Genomic DNA, 22230 nt, shown 5'->3' with positions numbered 1-22230 from the left:
ATCAAAAAACATCCAGCACATATGGTAATTCAAATTAATATGGGTTGTGACTGGTGTATCAACAGAAGACAACAATTAATCGCTTGGTTTAGACTTGGACAAACAGTCGTCTTCACCTTGTACTAAAGTCTAAATGTTTCCTCCCACAGTGTGGCCCCTTCCCCTTCCCTGTATGACGTCCTGATGAAGACCCCGTGAAAGGACTTTTACTCAGCCTGTTATTAGGGGTCGAAACGTCGACTGTTTGTCTTCTGTTGATACACCAGTCACAACCCATATTAATTTGAATTACCATATGTGCTGGATGTTTTTTGATATTTTGTGAATTGTCCGATTTGGGCCGTATCTTTGGCCTTTATATTTATATTGTTAAAAATTTTTGTACAGTGTCATGTAATCTTGTAATAATCAGGTCACTATCAATACTGTGTATTTTTTTTCTCTTATTTACCTTCTAGTTTCTTTCTCTCCTTCTCCCTTCCTCCCCCCCCCCTTGGGGCTTGCTAATACTGAAAATCTGTAATTTTTGTATTGAAGGTAATTTTTGTCTTCTACTCTTTGGTAATAAAACTTTATTACCTTTGGAAATTTTGTTGATTGTCTTTTTATAATTTGTTACTAATTCCCTTTTGTGTGTGGCCCGCTGGCATACACCACTTTTACGGGGACCCTTTCCTATATATGTATTTGTAAGAATAAGAAGCTTGAAAGACTCCAAGAGCCTGGTGCAAATAATGCTCGAATGACTAATACATTTTTAAACAGGATGTTGAGGTTTAAACAGTTACTCACAGTAGTGAATGTAATACATACAGTCCTCGGCACCACCTCCTGCTCTACACAACCTACAGAGCTGCAGTCCTTTCCTATCCATCTGAATCAATATACAAGGAGGGAGAAGGAGAGAGAGAGAGAGAGGGAGAGAGAGAGAGAGAGAGAGAGAGAGAGAAAGAGAGAGAAAGAGAGCAAGAGAGCTGTGTAGGAGGCAGCTGGCTCGTCAGGCGTATGTGCGGGGGCTGGGTCCACAGGCTTAAGTGGGGTCCCCACAGGACCTGTTGCAAACTTTAAAAAAAATATGTCCTGCAGGGAAAGAGAAGACATGACAGATCCTGCAGGTCTGCAGTACAACATATAAATAAATCTTGAAGCACAATTGTGGGGCCTGGGGAATAATGACCCCTCCGTCGCATCCCTTCTGTTGGTCATAGGTTGAGGGTGGTTCATACAGAGGAAGCAAGACTGTAGGAGAGGAGTATATTAATCATAAAAGCTGGCATCTTGTTCCTTACTCCAATGTCCCCATTCTCTCCTCTTGCATATTAATGAAAACCATACTAAAGCTTTCTGACCAGCTTGCTGGGATCATCATTAAGATGACACAAACAACCTACTTGCACCAGCGTTAGGTGAATACGGCGAATACCTGCATTTTGACAATGTCGAAGCACGGCGCTGCCAAATTTGCCGCAGCTCCGAGCTCCGGCATTTTCTAGTGAAGTTGCTACTAAGTGTGGCATGTGCGGGGGCCACTATTGCAATAAACACACACACACCCCATTTGAAAACACATGAACTATCCTGGTTGCATTATGATCTTATGCTCATGTGGTGGGGGAGCCAAAAAAGAAGTGATGCTAAGGATAAATCAACACCACGCAGGGAACACAAGCAAAGCACTCTACTCCAACAACATTTTGACGGAGCCAAACATGCTGCTCATGCTACTCAACGGCAAACTCTCGAAAAGATCACCCTTAGCTATAATGACAGGGAAGCAGACAGACTGTGTCATTTTCACAAACAGAACTGGATTTCAAGCTAAACAGTAATGCTCAAGGCTTGAATGAGAAGATTGACTGTTTTACAATGGTACATCTGTGATGTAGTCAAACAGAAATGATGCTTGACTTTCACTGTCATGCATTGTTTTCCACATGCAGCAGGTTACAGTGATGGAATATATATTTATGGCCATAATTCTGTTCTTTTCAATTGTGATATTTACATTTATTAAGAAATACCACGTGCAGTTAGAATGGATTTATTATAATTTTATCTATTATTATTATTACTATTATTACTGTGGGATTTTGGAGTTCTTTTCTTATCGGTGCTTCCTCAAATGGTATATATTTCTCACGCTACTGCGCCTTGCTTAGCCTTTGAGCTTTACTCAATATTTCTCAATATTTGCAGGACAAACACATCAGCTCTCCAAATGATCACTAGTATCATTTTACTCAAATGGTGATCTAAGCATCGGCCCTTTTAAGGCCTCATCTTATTTGTGGATCTATCAAAAGCATTGCTGACCCAGTTAAGGTTCTTTTAGTTGTGTCATTTTAATACCTTTACGGCACATAGATGTAATACTCACGGTCAACTTCACTGCAGTATCAAGTCATACCGGGTGTAATATCACCTAGTCCTATTTATGGCCAACCCTAATAAGGGACAGAGTGCAATCTAAGCTGGTCTTGGATAATTTACTGAACATAAGCCAGCGGAGATGCAATTAAGATTAAACTGCTGGTGAGACATAAAACACTTTGGGAAATGAGGCAAAAGGAAAATAAATCAGTTTATCAAGGATCAGGCAATTTATTTACATAGTAAATTGTTCTGTTGACAACTGCAACACTAGGCCACTTCTTTCCTTTCTTCTCTTTCCCTTGGGGCAAATTTAGTGAATATAATTTAATAGTGAAGTAGGACTTGTTTTTAACTGTAGCATATTAATCATCACTGAATGTGTTTTTGCTTTTTAACTGCACCATCCCAGTTGCATTTGTTTATTCCACTTCCCAGGCCCATCGCGCCAGCCCACAGTAATAGCCTGTATAACGTGCACAAGCTGGACAACACTTACTTCTTTAGCTTTGCTCATGCCCATCCACATCCGCAGGCGCCGGAGAAAGAGCTGCACCATCTCGTAGTCCTGGGGATCGTAGGCAGGCCGGTACATGCTGTGCCGCACCTGGCTGAAGTTGTGCAGCAGCGTAGCCACAAACAGTCGCAGCAGGATCCACGACTGCAGCACGACATAGCTCAGACAATATACGTGGTATATGCTTGGATGGAAAGGAAGGTCCAATTGTAGGTTCACGCTGCCACGAATCACATCAAACATCGTGAGGAGGCTGGCGCCAAAGCTGTGGAAGGGTTTGGAGTCTGAAGAGAAGAGCTGCCAGAGAGAGATGATGTCAGCAGTATGTAAAGCAATAATGCTATGGTTAAAATTGTGCGAAGAGAGGACAAGGATAGTGCCATGTAACACAGAAAGCAACGATACATAAAGCAGTTTAAAGAATTTGTGAGTTTAAAGCAAACATATGGATCAGTGGGTGAAGACTGAAAACAAAAGTGATCAGAGCTCATAAAGCCAAAATATTAGCCTCAAGAATTCCTACAAATGGTAAGTTTAATATCCTATTTCACAATTTCTGCTAGGAAATGTTTTCATGCATTTACCATCTTTTTGTAAAATAAATTTATTTAACGGCTTTCTTATCCTAACTATCCATTTTAACCAATTAAGTCTCAAACTGTAATCGTTTGTTCAAGGATAAATGGGGCCACGTTACCAAAGAGGTTCAGGAACCTAGTTTTCACACCAGTGGACCACAATCGAGAGTGCCATGAATAGACAAGGGCCATGTAACACCTCTGCCAGAAAACAGACTTCAGTGTCTTACGCACTCTTTGGCAAACACAGAAGGATACTCAGCACAAAAACAGTTTCACTGGCTGTCACATGTTTGTGATCAGCTGTCCCTGATCCTCTATTGGATCCTGGGGGCCCTCAAGTTCTGAGGTGCATGGTACCCCAACACAGATATAGACATCAGAGCCATTGAGACGCATCCAGGCTTGTATTTGGATGGAGTTCAGAGACTTGCTTCCCATGTGGACGTGCAGTTGGTGTCTATAGCCGACTGTCAGAGAATCCACTGATGTTGCAACATCTCCTGGGTAATACACATTTAGCATATCCACTTAGGGAACTCTTTGCTAATTGGCAGTATGCATATGGGCAAAAGTATTCACTCATTTGCCTGTACCCACATCTACACAGAAATGAGAAAGCCCTGCATTCAAATATGTAGCTAGTGCTTGAATTGGTGTGTATTAAAAATAGGCCTTAAACCGCCTCACCCTCTTCCGTAACATCACTCACCCTGTACTGTACTCTAATATGTGCACCCTCACTTCCCCAGCACTTTTGACCTCCCCCATTTTGTTAGCCTCGCTCAAAAGTGCTCCATACTCACTTGGTTCTCGCCTCTTTGGTGCTCAGACTTCTACTCACATTTTGTGCTCACCTACTATAAAACCCCAACCATTTTGTATCCTGAATCTGTAACCCTATTAACCAATCTAAGCCCTCACATACTGCATGAACATTTAAATCTGTAACAAGGGTCCTGTACATTACAATGCTCATTCATCTTAAACTGAGGGCCACTTGAGGTATTCACTCTTATCCCATCCCCCTTAACCATCTGTCCTTGAAAATGAAAGGTACCAGCATGTAGCTGTCATAGAACTCACGTGCTAGAGGGCCCAAGCCCTCATTCAGAATCATGTTTAGTATATAGAATTAATGCGATAACAGTGAGTAATGGGGATGTTTTTCACTGAGGGTTCTGAGAGACAACAAATAGATGGGTGCAAAGCACGAGTTGTCCATGATGTCACTCAGAACTCTCTGCTGTGACGTAGAAGTTGCGATTAACTGGATTTTAATGCCAGTATTCATGCTCCTGGCTTCCAAAGGAAACCATGCATACCAAAATAATACCAGTAAACCTTTGTTTCCTGTTGTACCTCAATTGAGACTCTTGCTTCCTCTCTGTCCTTAAAATGAAGGTGGTTCTTACAAAATTATTTCTCCTATCTCTCTCTGAAATGTTGATTTAAGGCTCTTATCCAAATTAAGGTGTTGAATGAATGAATGGATATCATTTGATAACTACAACATGGCCACTCTAGTCTCACACAGAGGATTGGTAAAGAATAAACATTTCTAAGCAACTCAAAGCGGTCCTATCGCGGGTTAGGAGACTTAACAAACTTTTGTAAACTTTAAGTTCTTTGCTACATGTTAGTTCTTTCCTCTCTCTGCCCTCTCCCCCAAGATCCACCACATTTTCACTGTTAGTGTCTGGCAATGACATGGAAAATCTTGTGTCTTGTTTTAAGGCGATGTGGCATATCGCCTTGTAGGTGGTATATAGGCGAGATGGCTGCTCTTTCTTTCAGACGCATTTTACAACATGGCATATACGTACCAGAAAGCCCAGTTGGGCGTATGCCAAGGCAAGAATCAGGAAGCCCACCCAGGCACAGAACAACTCTGTGGAGGATTTGCGCAGTGTTTTACCAAATATTGACCACTGTCTGATGAACCGTAGCTGGTGAGCGGCCTGTAAATAAAAGGTAGGTGCATATTGTTAATACATCAAATTAGAGATTACATGGTAAATCAGTTATTTACTAATTATTGCCCACATAGTTTGTCATGAATTAACGCTTTCATTCAATAATGTCCTAAGCAGTCTTGGAGGAAATACACCTTTTCATCATGGTCCCTCCAGATTGTTTTGCCTTTTTCTAGATCTATTTTGCTGGATTTAGAACTCTGTGCACTTTACCCCTGCTGACCAGGAGTCAAGTGCCTCTGCTTGTGCTTTAAACATGGTTACATTGGCTTGTTCCTAATTAACACTTTTTAACTTTCCTGTAAGTCCATAGTATATGATGTACAAAATGCACTCAGGACCTCCAAGTTAAATACCACTTGTGGACTGTAGCACCTATTGTGCCATCCACAGAGTGGGCCTACAATACATGGCTTTGCTTCTACCATTGTAGCCTGACTGCTGCAGCGAATAACCTGCAGTGGGATCTGTCATAATAACCCTTTTGACAGACAAAGACCTCCCTTTTTGATATTCATAAGTCACACCTATGTAGGTCTTGTAGGCCACAAGGAAGAGTGAATTATATTTAAAAGTGGTACATGTAGAAAATTAATGTCACCATGTCACTACTGTGACAAGACCCCAAAACCACAGTACAGATTAAAATATTAATTCTGTATCTCAGGGTTGGGACCACCTAGAAACATAATTTAAACAACATTTATTAAAAGCACAATTCAATAGTGCTGTTGGATTTAAATAATAAACATTTACAAAAAGTAACTTTTAGAAATATTTATTTTTCCTGTCTCAAGCGCCTGCAGGCCGAATTTATATTAGCTTGCCAGCAGCTGTCAATCAAATGCTTGACTTTAATGAGGTGTGAAATTGTTTCCAGGAGCTACGCAATTGACCACTTTGATTGACAGGTCTATCCTGTATTGCTCTGTATGGTTGACTTCTTAGTGCTCAACTGGACAGTCAACGTATTGGCTGCCCTCTTGTTAACACTACGGAGTCAAATCCTGTCTCAGGCATTTGTAAAACTACTGCACCCCAGAAAGGGATCAAACACAATTCTTGTGTATCCCTTGTATGGCTGCTGAAGGGCCCTGCTTTGTTTTGCCAGACGTCTGTCTCACTTTCTGTTGTGGGACCAGGACCAGGTTCAAACTGGATTTTTGTGTTTGACATGGGAGGACATAAGTAACTTCCATTGTACACTCTGCTACATACCCTTTGCAGTAAGGCAAACAGAAACTACTGAAAAAGTAGGTAGGCTAGAGTGTGGGAACTTTTACCGCATTGATTAGGAACTGCATACAAGTCACCCACACCCACCAGCTATTGCCAGCCATAAATGTGGCACCCCTAGGTACCCTCCCAGGAACACTCTCCAGACCTGTGAAAGATCAGAAGAGGACTGGACCTGATATCTGTGACCTGAAAGGAGCTCTGAAGGATTGGATCTACTACTTCTTGTACCCGGGACAAAGAACTCCACTCCAGGGGTCAGTGGGCTGACTCGTGTGGCTACAGCACACAAGCTGAAAGAGGCCTTTTCTCTGAAGTGCCCAACTGGCCAGTGGCACTTGGACTGGACTTTGCTGTTGGCCTCTGCTCTGACATCCTGAGAGTCTCTAAGTACTTTGCCCTGAGTTTCAGGAAGTGTACCCCTGCTGTTGTTTGGGCACAAGCAAAAAAGTTTGGACACATCTGAAAACTTTTTTCTCCAGAGTGATCAGCTGGGAAAAGTATCCGACTGTCTTTTCCACAGTGTTGGATTGAATTTTAGCTTCACCCCGCGATTTTCACACCTATGGGAAAAAAACACAATACTCAGCAAGAAATCTCAAAATCTCCAGAGCAACAACGCGACCAACCACCTTTGGTTCCATGGTGGTAGCTACAGTTTCAGCAACGTCCCACACGGATAGGATTTTCTTACAAAAAAAATAGAACATGCCTTTCTTAAGTGAGACTGAGAAACTTTTTTTTAACTTTTCGACTATCAGTGTTAAACCAGGACCAATCCACTTGATGTATCTGACCCGTGTTCCATTGTAGTCCGCCTCAAATCATGCTTAGGTGGTTACGGTCTACCTTCAATACTACTAGTGCTTTGAGTTTGCTTTTTGGCACTATTTAAACCACCTACAACTTTAAAAATTCATATCAACAGCCCCCCTTACTGGAGTTTTGATTTTTTTTTTTTACTGATTTGGCAGTGCATAAATACATTGCCCTAACTTAAACCTCTTTGCTCTGTGCCACAGCTACCAGGGCGTGGAGCTCAGGATAATTTACTGACTTTGAAGATTCACCCTGACAAGAAGTGTTATTACTCTTTGAGGTGGGAAGCCACCTACCCCAAAAAATAATACAAATAATTACAAGCCCTATTGGTCTCACTCAGGTAGTTTCCTTTCAACTTCGTGAATGGCTGTGATATTGCAAATGAAATTCCAGCACCAAAGATGGATGATCATTCCAATCACTCGGGGAATGCCCCATTTTTGTGCCAGTTTCCTGTCCCAGCTCATTATCTGGCCTCAATTTTAAGACCGTCACCAAAGATGGCAGATCACAGACTCAATCGTATTGAGTGCCATGTTCCTCCAAGAGGACTGCCCTCCGAGCATTGTCCCTGAAAGCAGACTTTAACATTTCAAAGGGCAAAAGTCTTAATTTCCTCTTGATGGTTTCAGTTTTTGAGATTTCTCTTTAATTATTATCCAAACAGCCACATTCTATGAAGTCATGATCAACAAGGGTTCAGAGCATTTAGCAATCCATGATTCACATAATGCACCCAGATAATTAATAAGCCTCATTTTATCTCCCATCTGAAAGTCTGGGGTTTGTTCCCATTTCTCTTCATAGCAGAAGAATACGTGGTTGGTGACCTGTCTTAATTTCCCACAGAAGAATGAAAGATAACACTTGTTCTTCCTTTGACACCTAAAACGTGACCTTCGAGTTATATCACATAGCAGAATTTAAGGGCTAAGACCCTCTGAGTTCCATCATCTGCACAAGGGTGACTATTTGATGTTCTTTATTGCAGTTGAAGGAAAAAAGGGTGATATCTAGATTTTTATTTTATCTGCCAATAAAGGTTCAATGGTAGGGAAAGGCCTGATATTATCTGCCAGAAAAGGCTGCGGTGTGCTCCTCAATTTCTCCTTCTAAGAAGCATGGTTGGCAGACAATTAGTTATTTTCACGAAAGGGAACCAAAACTGGGATGGCCCTGACAGGATCAAAACACACCACTATTCTATTAAGGAGGTCCCATAGGTTAGTTTTGTGTGATATGTTCTGAGTTCTAGAATATTTTTGATAATTCAAGGCTCTTGCAACCCCACCACCTATACAGGTCTATAGAAACTACCACTCAAATTAAGCTTTTTTTTGGTGCAACCAGTGTATAAAACCTTCTTTTTTCCTGCTTAATTACCTGTAATGTGAGGATGAAGAGCAGAGATGCGGCAAGGCAGTTGAAGACAGTGCTGAGGATGGCGATCTGATAGAAGTTTGTGAACTGTCTGCGGTCCAGGAGATATCTAGCCCACTGCTGGTCAGCTAGACTCGCACGGCTCATGTGTACGATCACTGTACAGGTGGTTAGGATGATCAGCAGCCAATGGACGTAGTTCCAGAAGACTTTGAAATAGCCACTGCCTTCTTTTTTTACAGCCAGGGACTCCGATATCACAAAGTAGACCACAAACGTCATCAGGAAAACCTAATATAATAAAAAAACAGAATTTCAGAAGAAGCAGGTTCTTATGAGACCAAGTGCTCTAGCTCCGGGTGATGTATTTCAGAATGATGGATTTTTTAAGGACCGCTATTCTTTCTCATCAGAGTTATGATGACCAAGTTACTTAACTTAATGTCAAAGATTGACAATTGATGGAGTGAAACTGTTTGAGATGAAAGGTAGGTGAACTGGTCCATGATAATCAATGGCCTGAGAATGAGAAGTGGTGGCAGTGCAGGGATGGGGAGGCATTGGCAGAAAAGACTGCAAAGAGGAAGGAAGAAGGGATCAGGGCAGGACTGATGAGGAGGCAGGAGGGAAATTAAGAGCAGACCTTGCAAGGGGCCTTCACAGACAGTGCAGGGGAGATCTGTCAAATGTTCTGAGAAGAAGAGGAGAACAAATGTTAATGGGCAAGGGTGGAGGGAGAGAGTGTGTGGTCCTTATGGCTCTCTGGGGAGTGCATCAACCATTTAGAGAGTAACCCCTTTTATAAAGGCACAGGGGATAGGGTTCAGCCCAACCAGTACAACAGTTTTTCCCCTGGATGTATTGTTAAAATCCATACTTTTGCTCAGTCGATGCTTAATTATCAACACTAGAACAACAGATATAACTTCGATGTAAAAAAATAATCAATTATGCTCCAACCACAATGTTTAGATTCTCATAAATATTTAATAAAATATACATAAAATTCTAGTGACATTTGTTAATATAGTTTATCATCCATTGATTGGACCAGATGCATCATCAAAAACATTTTGTCCAAGAATACCATAGAAAACAATTGTATTAACAAATGTCACTAGTCTTTTTTGTGTATTTTATTAAATATTTATGATATTCTTAATATTGTGGTTGGAGCGTAAGTAGTTATTTTTTGACATCGAAGTTTTATCTGTTGCCTGGAGCTGATAATTTAGCATCCACATAGCGAAAGTTTGGATTTTGACAATAAGTCCATGGGATAAAAATGTGTATTGATTTCTCTGGGAAGTGCAAAACTGTGTGTCACTTTTTCTATTTCCATGGCTAAAAGAATTTCAAATACTTTGCCATAAATATTTTTTACCCTTGAAATACAAGCAAATTTGAAGGTATGTCCTTTGAAAAAGCAGAGTCTGAAAAAAGAACTGATGAAAGAACATGGAATCAAGGAAAAGTGATAGATAGCCCGGCAAATGCCAAAGGACGTTGTGAACTGATACAGGCTGCTCCTCTCTGGTGAACATAAAGGATGGTTGGAAATAAAGTGAGGTTTGCTTCCAACAGGTGTGTGCTCAGTACAGCCACTGACTAGAAGGGTGAGAATCATTAGGAGTAACAAGCATTGGCATTGCCAATAGGTCTCGCATTTGTGGGACCTTATAAGTATTTAGTTTTGCAGCACAATATCCTTGTTGCATAATCGGATATTGTGCTGCAAAACTAAATACTTATAAGGTCCCACAAGCGAGACCTATTGGCAATGCCAATGCTTGAGGACCCCCTGTTACCCACCTCTGTGATTCCCAGACTATGTTTTCCTTTTGTTAATAAACGCTTGCAAACAGCTGGCGCATGCGCAGAGCGGGGGCAAGCAAGGGAAGGAGTGGACACAGGAGGGAGCCGGAGAGAGAGAAGAAAGGAACCTGGAAGTTATGTCACGTTGGCTGCTTATTATACGACAGTAAAGTTGCCCTACATTTATAGTGCAACTTAGTACTTTAAGGAAGCAGTAAAGGTGAGGAGAAACAAGTGGAAGGAGAAAAGGAATTAGCGAGAGGGAACAGGAAAACCCGATGTAATATGTCAGCAGTTTGCATAGATAGTGCTTATGCCACATGCAGATAGGGTCAAAGCGCTGCATCTGAAGGGGAAAGGTACACAGAAGTGGCGAGGGGAGGATGTCACTTTATGTAATGTATTGGCTTGTATAGTGCTTATTGCGTTTAAGACGTTTAAAGCGCTGCAACACAATTGAAGAGGGAATGACAGGGCATGGGAGGGAATACTTTAGGGAATTGGAGTGAGAGAAAGAGGGAACATGATGCTACGTCACACTGCTTGCTTGGATGATGTTTAACCCTAAACTGCTCCAGAGCTGCAATGAGGGGACTCTAAAGAAAGGAAAGCAAAGAAGGAAAATATGTAAAGCGCTCTGATACCTGATTCCGTTCGGGTCTAGTTCGCGCTATATAAAACTCGGCAAAAAGAAAACCTCAGTTTACCGCCGGCTTCGCTTGTAAAAAAAAAAAAATGCGTGCGCCGGGAAAAGAAGGCAGAAGGCAGAGAAGGGGAGGGGGAGGAGAAATGCGACACGGCGGGCAGGGGAGCGGCGAAAATGACTAATTAGGGGAGGAGAAGCCGAGAAGCCGCAGAGCGCACGCTGGGCGAAGCCCTTTGATGTGCTCTGCGGCAAATGGAGGGAGGCTGATGCGCGTTCATGTTTGAACACGTGGTTCACATGAACTGCATGAAAACGCCATGAAAACGCCAGCAAAAAGCTGGTGGTTTCATGATGTTTTCGCTGCTTGAATTCTCGCTCCGCTCGATGCGCATGCGCGCATCGATAGGTCGCGAAACCTAAAAATTATCATCTTGAGTTTTGGGATGACAGGATGGGTGGGGCAAATGTTGTAGATAATTCGCAAGAAATCAAATCACTATATGAGGGTTTAGGTCATATATAGCGCAAAACAAGTTGAACCCAGTAAGACCAAATCTGTAACATGATCCAAGATTACTTTGAAGTAAATGCTAACTTCAAATGTAAATGTTTAGTAGTTTTAGTAGGCACAAGTTGCCTCCAGTGGACTAGGTTTGAACGTTTCAGCAACGCATACAGTGCACTACTCGTGTGTACATCAGGGAAGCAGTAAACATGGCCTGCAGCAATGGGCCATCTGTAGAGGTATCTGAATGGTACAAACAGTGCATGGCAACATGCCGAGCACTGTGTGCCCCATGCAAATACAGCCAATTTTAGGAATATTGGAAAGGAGCAAAAGCCTTTAAGAGTGGTTAAAAGCCATGAAACATATGTGCATGATGCATGGCCTCTAGTAAATGCTCTGTGTATATTAAACAGAGTTTGCAGTGGAAGAACCTGTTTTATGTATTTGATTTAGACACCATAGACTGCTGTGCACTTTGTGTACCATTCACAAATATTAAACGAAATCCACAACAAAATCTACGTGTTCACTGAGACGAAACGAGTAGTACACAGTGTGTAGTCATGGGCCAGGCTTTATGGGTACCCCACATGCGAATTAGACATGGTCCTCAGAGATAGAATCTTTGTTATCCACAGTTCACTGTTTTACATACAGGAAGCTCTGCCATACTTACCATCATGATAAGCAGCAGGTGCACTTCACCGCTCAGCCTCAGGAGCGGGAAGGACTGGATATCCACAGACGGAAGCACCTGCCCAGTGAAGGGAAACTCTACCAGCAGAGTGACCACTGTGTGGAGAACAACAGCAGGGTTGTACTGGGACAGCTCTACGAAGACAGCCATGGTCCTGATGAGAGAGAAGAGACAAGAAGGCGTGGTAAGCGTAGGACACATGCATAGAGAAGTGGGAGTGCTGCCTGGCTGGATGAGCATTTGTATACAATGCTGGCATTTCTATGCTGGACTGCCATACAAAGAAATTACCAAAGTAACAGATAGAACCAGCTGTGCAACTATTATTTCATTTACAATATCTCCATGCACTGAGGAGCACAGTATGACATTCAGAGGAGGCATCTCACACAAGACACCACCAGTCCCTTGCTCAATAAGAGAAAGCTGTTATCAGGCACAGACCTCACTGGTAAGCGATAACAACAACGCTCAAATGAGACCTCACTCTGGCCTATCCACACAGTGTTCAAATGAAACAACAATATACAATTATCACTATCCTATATTTATTTAACTATTTCATGCACAGTATTGACAGGGTAGTAGTAGCATTATTGTTGGGGTGCAACCCTTCTTGCAGTTTTCTGAAATATTTTCTCAGATGTATCTTATTTTATTGCATACCTAGAGAGGATATATTAGCCTTGCTCTACGGGGTAGTGCTTTTTAAATTTGATTATATTGCAGCTATCTATGTCTGAAGGAGATAAGAACCTCTGTCCCAGAATATGCTCTTAAAAAACTCCCTGGTGTGATCAGAAGGCCAAAGCCCCAAATCTCAGAACCACTCCTACTCAGTGTTGTATCAGGATATCAAATGTTAAATTTTACTCTGCACATATACCCACCGCACAATATTGACTGGCAACTTGTTAGCAGGTTAAGTGAATGTAAAGTACTCATCTGTACTTCACTATGCATGCTTCGAAAATCAAGGTAAATGGACTATAATACTGATGCTGCTGGTATTACAACTAAAGTTAAACGTTTGTTAGGCAGTAGGTGAAGGACTATACCGGTACTGTGGATAAGCAGTAGAACACAGGCGTCCATAAGTATAAGATTTCATTGAATAGGTTGTCATTGGTGGCATTGGCTCCTTATATAGTGTACCAAAATGAGGTGCACTGTGCAGAGAGTCCACGTATCCCTTATTATTGTACAAGGGCTTGCGCTAGCAATCCCAAGGAGCCCAATTTGTGGTAGTGTGGTCAAGCAGCGTTAGGCTCATCAGAGGGGAGTGTTAGGCATCTATTGCACACAGAGTCACTAATGAGACACACACTCAATAAGGAAATCCGACACCAAGTTAAAAAAATTAACAGATTTTCAGACACTTAGAAAATACAGCTGCAGATTTGAGGCATGAGCCTCGAATGCAGTAATGTTATCCTATGGGAGAAACATAAACTGCATAGGGTTCCTTGCAATCAAGTTACAGGTTAGTTCTTCTGGACTAAAGGTAAGTAGGGGCCAAGGTCCTTAGAACTCCCAGCAGTTTTGGGGTTATGTGCCCTGGTGTGTCCAGGTTCATAGCTGCTGGTCGCAAGGGTAGCCTCTAATGCTACAGCTGAAGTCTATGGCGAGACCTGTAAGCAGACAAAATGCTGCAAGTGGGAAATGGAGACAAGTCAGTCAGAACCTAAAGGGGGGGGGGGCTTGGTTCCTGAGGGTCCCTGGGGCAGGAGGGGATTGTCGGTAAGCTAGGACTCGGGCTTGGGTGCAAAGGTGTTTTGTCTGGTGGGATGCTTTCATTGGAGGCTCTCACTTTTGGGGATGATATGGAGATAGGGACAAAACAATAAAGTTGGCCACGCTCAGTGCTGGCCTCTTTGAGGCTGACGTACCGCATTAGTAGGTCGGTCTTGAGGTGTTGGTGTCTGGGCTGGACATTTAACAAGCCCTGGCTGCTGCAAGGGGTACGGTACCCTGGGTATTGGTCCAGGACGGCTCCTGGGGGTCCTGGCATCTCCATAATTTAGTTGGGAGATGGCTTTGACCTCCTGGAGCACAATGACCTCCTCCTGGGCAGCTGTTGCATCAGTGGACCTGTTGGTCAGCAGATTGGTTAACCGGACATTGCAATTGGTGCCTGCAGGCTGCAGGAAAGAGGCTCATCAACTTCGAGAGATGCGGACGGGTTGGCGAAGTGCTGGCAGCTGTTTGAGACTTTTGGAGCCATCCACAGCTGGAGGATGAGTCGGGTCTTTGCAATTGTTGAGACAGATGCAGGCATGCGGGGTTTGGTGCAAAAGACACGGCTAGTTCACAGTTCTTGCATTGTTCAGCTCTTCTTTGTCCTTCCTCATTGGTCAGTTGAATCTCCATTCCTGATGTCAGGGGGCCACCTAAATACTGAATTTAGGAGCATTAAGGGGAGTGTCCATAAGGCAACTTGCCATTTGAGTTACTACAACCACTACATGACAACTTCCTGCAGGGAGTGGGCAGAACCCTGTTGCAGAGTTCCTAATTCCACCAAAAACAAGATGGAGGAATCCTTCTTTCATGAAGCACGTCAGGCAGCCCACCATAGGTGTGTAACTAGTCTGGTGGTGCAACACGCCTACTACATAGCTAATTTCTCAGCTGTCACAGTACCAAATGGGCCTCAGGGCAGGGGGTGGCATGTCCAAGGTCTGGGGGAAGCTACCATCACATATGAAAGACTGCAGGGGCTTTGAAGCCCCTGTCCTTGAAATGCTAAATCACTAGCCATACTGTTGGAAGAGGTGTCAATACCTCCTTCCAGAGCAGGCATTGATTCTGGCCTCAGGGAGCCTGGGTTCTCACCTGCAGTGGGTCTGAAACTCATCTGTGGTGGTATGCTGGATGATACCAGTCAGCTAGCACACTAGACAGTGGTAAGTTTTCAGGGGGCACTTCTAAGGTGCCCTCTGGGTGCATGTCACAATAAATCTTGTATTGGCAACAGTACAGATTTTTTAAGACAAGGTGTTTGATACCAAACACCAGAGGTTTCAGTAAAGACATCATGTAGCTGGGAACCTCTTAATGACCAGTGCCTAGTACATATACTTAAGATGGCTTACGATCCAGTAATTGAACTAGATAGCACAGGGGCATATCAGCTCATGCAGATATGCCCTGACATGTAATATAATGCACCCTGCCTTAGGGCTACAATGCCTGCTGTAAGGGTGACTTACATATATTACATGCAGTGACTTTGGCATGGCACACAGTGAGTGTGCCATGTCGTGTTTTCACTCAGGATTTGCACCATGATACACAGTCTGCAATGGCAGGCAGCATGCAATTTGTGTGGGGGGCCCTAGGATGGCATAATATATGCTGCACCCCTTAGGGACCCTCTTTCGTACCCATGACCCTGGTACCGGGGTACCACTTAGAAGGATGCCAACTGTATTACAATTAGACCATTTTACCTTATTTTAGGGAAATAGCACTGACACTAGGCCCTGGTTAGCAGGGACCCAGTGCACATCCATCGAAAAACATCAATACCAGTGGCAAGAAGTGGAGATGACCATGACAAACAAGCATTTTCAATGCAATAGGTCTCGCATTTGTAAGACTTTAATCTATTGGTATTGTAAATGACAATGCCTATTATTTATCTGTTTTGCTATTAAAAATATAAATAAAAGGCATTGTGATTTACAATGCCAATAGCTCAAAAACGTGTAAATCCGAGAACTATTCAAAGAAGCGGCACTGTCCAGGGCAGCTTGGAAAGTTAAAGCGCACATGGCGGCCTGAATGTTGCAGGAAAGCATGGTGATACGGAAGTGTCCGTCATCAGGGATGCCATGTACCAGTCCTGAACGTTCACTTAAACACACAATGCATTCTGGGGGCTGTAACTCTGGCTCACCAATGTACATGTTGGGCAATTGAATTCTTCACTACTTGGCACTCTTATGTAACCTCTATTACAGAGCTAAAAACAATTTTTGAACCAAAATATATAAGGAGGGAGGGACGGGGACACAACAACACAGAGGAATCATGCAGGAAGAAGCGTGGAGATGGGGTGGGTGGGGGCAAGCGACAACACTGTCAAGAGTGGGAGGGAACAAGACGGAGGGGTTTGGGACGAGGGAAGCAACAACAAAGTGAAGGGTGGGGGGCATGCAACAACACAGGGGGCATCAATATAGATGGGGCAGAAGGGTTGGAGGAGGCAAGCAACACAACACGGAAAGGGATGGCAGGGGGCAAGCAACAACACGGAGTGGGACAAGAGGGTGGAGGGGCACGCTGTATTTTTTTCTACAAACAGCAAGTAGCTTACTAAGACGTGTAGTTTCACTTTTTCTTACAAAATGGGCATGCAAGTCACAGATTGCCTGCTGAAAAACAAAAGCGACCTCACAACAGCTTTGCTTCTGACCCTGGAGCCCGAGCAAGTGGTCAGTTACCAACGCTTGGGTCACTTTAGTCGCTCCAGATGTACTAACAACGTTGAAAACAATGTTTGTAAAGGGAAAGCCCAGAACAGAAGCACCGAGTCGTGAAATCTTCCGCGGCCTCTGTATCCAGACCGCTTCCACGGTGACTATAATTGGAACCTGCTATGAATGAATGATTGCTTCACTAGAGCGCCCTGGGGAATCAGCCTCGAAGCGCTGGGTGGCGTGAACGCGCACCGCGTCGTGCACCGTGGAGATCTGGTCCTCAGGGACCCAAGGCGTGAGAAATCCGAGGGTGGGGCTGCAGATGGCCCTAATTATATGATTAAAGACAGGAATTCTCAAGGCGACGAAATCAGTGCTGGGAAAATCAGGACGCCAGGCAGCTCTGGAGAGGACGCTGCAGCGCCTGAGAGTTACTGGAACAAGCAGCCTGAGGCTGGGCAAATGCCAAATTATGCTAATGAGGCGCTTGCAACCCCCAAATTATGCTAATGAGGCGCTTGCAAACCCCAGAACCGCCAGTGAGGCCCATGTAAGAGGTGACCACGTCACGAGGGACACCCTTTTCCTGACTTTCTATTTAAAAACGATTGCATTCTGGGAGTTGTAGTCTTGGTTTGCTTCTACTGCATCAAATGGGCTAATTAATACACCTGAACACGATGACGTGACAGAGGACATGGAGTAATCTGCTAGTCCTACTTCTATGTCACTGGAATGTACCTGGTTTGAGATATCTTTCAGACACCAAGGTTTCCTTGCTAAGCGGAAGTGCGGACATGTTTTCGAGGAGCACTCGTTGCCTCGGAACAGCCGTAGGAAAGTGGACCAAGAGAACCTTAGCTCCTGCCAGACTGTCAAAGAATTGCCATGTTTGTTACTTAGTGCCTAGAGGACTTGAAAAGCTTCAAGCAGAGCTGTGACGTCTCACAGGTCCAGGCTCTGTGGGTAGGGAATCACTTCTTGTTTATACGACTCCTTTCATCTGCGGGTCTGCCGAAAAATGCTCATAAATCACACTGTTATGAAATAACAGAAAAGGGGGTGCGCGCCTGTGAATGGCATGCACTATGAAGGAAGTGGCGAGAGAGGAATAAGTAAAATAGTGGAAACAGAGAGAAAAAAATCGAAAAAACAATGTGAGGGAGAGAAGGTAAAGAAAGAAAAAATATGGATGAGAGAAAAAAAGATGGGTGCATAGAAAATGAAATGGGTAAATGTGAAAAAAAGAACAGGAAGAAAGTGGAAGGGTGACCGGATGGAAAGGTGAAGGAAACAAGCATTACCCCTTCCTCCAGCGCTTCCGCCGCCTCCGTTGCTGCTCGTCGTGGTTCCTCCGCGGGCACTGACGCTCGTCACCAACTCCCCGCTGCCCTGCTCCTCTTCACAACGAAACCGAAACTTAGGCAGCTCACGCGACGCGTGCGACCAAATCTAAAGCGCGCGTCGTAATCCGACTCCGCCATGCTGTTTTAATGCTGTGCGTGGTGCGCCTGGTCAGCTCCTGTCTCCTCGTTGTCGGCTGAGCCGACTCGCATCGAGGAGGTGGTGGTGAGCGACGAGTGCCCTCCTGCCATGATGCCGCCGCTCCCTCCTGCCATGATGCCAGACGACACGCTGCTCTTCGACCCCTGGCTGCTGAGCCTGAACACGGTGTCCTTCAGGCGCATCGAGGAGGTGGTGGTGAGCGACGAGTGCTGCGGCTGCCAGCTGGGCAAGGGTGTGTATGCGCAGCGGCGGCGGGGGGGGGGGTGTTCTCTATGTGTGTGTGTGCGCGGCGGGGGGTTCTCTATGTGTGTGTGTGTGTGTGCGTGTGCGCGGCGGCGGGGGGGGCGGGTGTCTGTGTGCCTGCACTTGTTTCTAAATCAACTGAAAGCGAAAGCGCGCCCACACAGCAAGCAGCCAGCAGCAAAAGCGCGCTCACAAGGACAAATCTGAGACACAAAAAGCACGTGGCCGACTCGTGTCTCACATTCCCAGAAGTCGGCAACATAAGTTGTCGAGCTTGGATGCATGCTTCGCATGCTTTTCCAGCTCGACCTAAAAATGGGCATTTTCCTACAATTGGGAAAGGGTTTATTTATCAATTCCAATATGTGCCCACCTAGTTTCCACTCATGAAGGGATTCCATATTGTTCAGAGGAGATGTGCACTCTCTTGCCTAAGGAGGACACTGCAAAGCTCAGAAGAGGCATCATATACCCCCAACTCCTAAAGGAGAACGCTGCATTGTTCAGGGACAGTCAGATGAGAGACTGGCTCAGAGGAGTAGTAGTAAGCATGTTTTATATGTATGGCACCTACTTAGCATGAGTTGTGGGGCCTACCCCAAAAAACGGGGAACTGAGCCTCATTCCATGGTTGGTTATATGTGGTCCCCTTGTTGTGAGAGGCAGAAAAGTTGTCAGACTGGTATAATATGAATGGAGGGAAACGGCATGAGGAAAGAACCCGAGAACTTTTTTAGGTGGTGGTTTATCAAATTCAGTACAGACAATAAATGCTACAAAGAGAATTTAAGTTTCATGCTTACTTACAGGTGTTACCTCTAAAAAATAAGTATACTCATTTTATCTACCTGACACCAATACAAATATTAGTAAGTCTCTCTGACTAAAACCGGACATATGGGTTTCACACAGTTCTTCGCAGCGGGCACACAAATCACTAAGCTCTCTTAAACGCAATGTATTCACCATCAACATATGTCCTCGTCATAAGCACTGGTGCAAATTCAGCCATCTGCAACAGAGCACTATCTGGTGCTCAAAGGTGACCTGACCGGTCATAAGATTATCAGTTTTATGGATATACCTAGGGTTTGTGGGCAATGCCGATCCTGGATTTACATAGTGAAGCTCCTTGACCATAAGTTATTGAAGAGTTCTGTACTTACTGGTTATTTATCCAGTGCTGCTGCTGCAGACTCTCCAAGATAACTTTGCTCTCCTCAAAACTGGATCCCAGCTCCTGAATATATCCACTGCTGTCGTATAGCGACAGATACCCCCAGTACCACACCCTGGGGGAAAAGACACAAACAAGTTAGTAGGCTATACTTTAGGATGATAGTGTCAATATGCAACAATAAGGAAAGTGAAGGAGGACACAAATTTCACTAATGTGGCATGTACCTACAACAGAAACCAAATGAAAGGCGTATTTTCATCAAAACACTAACAACAGATGAAGAGATGTCTCTCATCACCCCACCAACAGGAACAAGGTCTATTTCCATGACCCGCGCCCGAAGATAACGACATAGATCAACTACGTCAGTGTTTGACAGCGTGGGTTCCCCAGTATAAATTGGTGGGGCTCCCAGACCGGCAAACTTGTGGTTGCCGACTTGCCTCAGCTCATTTATAGATGGAGGAACCACCAAGTGTCTGGAAGTGGAGCCTCACTTGGCTGACTGTAGGCCCATCCAGCCATTAGTCAATGTACATTCAATGACCTGCCATAGCAGCGCCTATTGACATCCGTTTTCCCTGTTCACAACAGCCGGGAAGTAACTGATGGCCTGAATAAGAAACAATACAAGTTTCCTAAAGCACAACTTACTACTTGTGTAATGATATATCTGTAAGAGACATTTGTTAGTGATAGATTCCTTATCTTAGAGTATCCCCAGGCGTCAGACTGGATCTGGAAAGTTTTGCTTAGCAGTATCCCTGCGCGTCAGTAGGTGGCATCCTGCGACTCCGCGTCCGTCATTGGCGTCGGCAGCGCCGAGAAGACATCACGGAGAGTACTTAGGCGCCACCCTTGCGCGCTGATGTCAGTTCTGTACACGACTTTCTGCGCCGCTGGACGCCACCTACTGACGCGCAGGGGTACTGCTAAGCAAAACTTTCCGGATCCAGTCTGACGCCTGGGGATATTCTAAGGTAAGGAATCTATCACTAACGTGTCTCTTTCAGATAAGAAACATAATTGCCAAGAAGAGCCAAAACAACATTGTGCCTGCTCTGTGAATGTGTAATCCATGTAGTGGGGTATGCAGGATGCACAGAAGTCTATGAGATCCCTGCTAGGTAGGCAGGGATCTCATAATAATTGGGGCAGTCTTCTGCCAGAGAAGCAGAGACCATGCCCTAATGGGCTGCCTTTTGAGGTCCAAATGACCAACAAAGTTTTGAAAAGTTCACCAAAAGGCAAGAGAATGCGGTCCAATCCACAAACTAAAGAAAAGAGCAAAGGATGAAGCATGCTCCCCAAAATACTTCCCAGGAGAAAAGTTTTGCAGTTAAATACATAACCAATGGCTAAGAGAGAATATCCTTTAGCCAATAAGCCAAAGACATGTTTCCAAGTAGCTACATTTTATTAAAATGAGGGAATTATACTCTATGTACCCTTTAGCTACAAAAATGACATGCTCCTCAATCCCCACCCACTGGAAAGAGAAAGAGGTGTATTACTCAGTTTGCAAACCATGTTAAAGAGACATGCTGTCATTTGATCCACCAACCACAGAAAAGACAAATCATGCAAAATCCTACTGCAGGACTGATGAACACAAAACTGGGAGAGGTGCAGTAAATGAGAGAGAACAAATATAAGCCCAGCTGTACATTAGAGGGAGAGAGAAATGTCCCTTCAGATTCCAGAAGGATCTCATCCTCTGGATGGATAGAGGCATGTTTTCCAGCAGCAGTGCCTCACAGAGGCACCATAAATACTCTTCACAAACTTTGCTGAAAGGACCTATGGCATTCTCAGTGGTCAAACCCCACCTGGGAAGGAAACAAATTCTGTAAACACTTTTCTAAGAACCTTAACTTCCCAGGGAGACGTTTCTTACCCCGCCAGGTCTGGAGGTGAATATGCCCAAGAGCTTAAGAGGTTTTCAGCTCTCACTTCCCAGCCAGCACTATAAGTCTCAGTATCAAACTGCTGAGATTTGCGTGAACATTTAGGGTTCGATGCTGACAAAGTTGCCTCACTCTGGAGATCTCCAACAGTGCGCTGACAGTCTGCAATGAAATAGAGAGAAAAGTCGGTGACGAAAATGAACGATTGTCACTCTGTCAAACTATCAAATTACTAATACAGTCCTAGGTCTCTGGTCCTGGAAAGGGTTCTAGGCTAGATCAGTGTTCCTCCAATCTGGTGTCTGTACAATGTCACCTTGTTATATTTGAATCCTAACCTTTCAAAAACTGCAAGACATAATTCCAGAAACTTTATCATGGGCACAGTCAAATTAATTATAGAGTCCACCACTGTGACACAGGAA

The 22230-nt window shown here is 44.1% G+C and overlaps 1 protein-coding gene across 1 annotated transcript in view; it reads right to left on the bottom strand.

Annotated features, from left to right (window-relative positions):
- PKD1 (polycystin 1, transient receptor potential channel interacting) overlaps positions 1 to 22230 on the bottom strand; it is a 464326-nt gene that overhangs the window by 5886 nt on the left and 436210 nt on the right. Inside the window, exons 40-45 of the mRNA XM_078664851.1 lie at positions 21796 to 21967; positions 19885 to 20010; positions 12525 to 12699; positions 8883 to 9170; positions 5292 to 5426; positions 2870 to 3184 (exon numbers count right to left, since the gene is read on the bottom strand). Of these exons, the coding sequence (XP_078520977.1) occupies positions 2870 to 3184; positions 5292 to 5426; positions 8883 to 9170; positions 12525 to 12699; positions 19885 to 20010; positions 21796 to 21967 (1211 nt within the window). The remainder of the gene's footprint in view (positions 1 to 2869; positions 3185 to 5291; positions 5427 to 8882; positions 9171 to 12524; positions 12700 to 19884; positions 20011 to 21795; positions 21968 to 22230) is intronic.

This window comes from Lissotriton helveticus, chromosome 10 (genome assembly GCF_964261635.1).
Source record: "Lissotriton helveticus chromosome 10, aLisHel1.1, whole genome shotgun sequence".
Lineage (NCBI taxonomy): Eukaryota > Metazoa > Chordata > Amphibia > Caudata > Salamandridae > Lissotriton > Lissotriton helveticus.
This window is presented reverse-complemented; position numbering and strand designations above follow the sequence as displayed.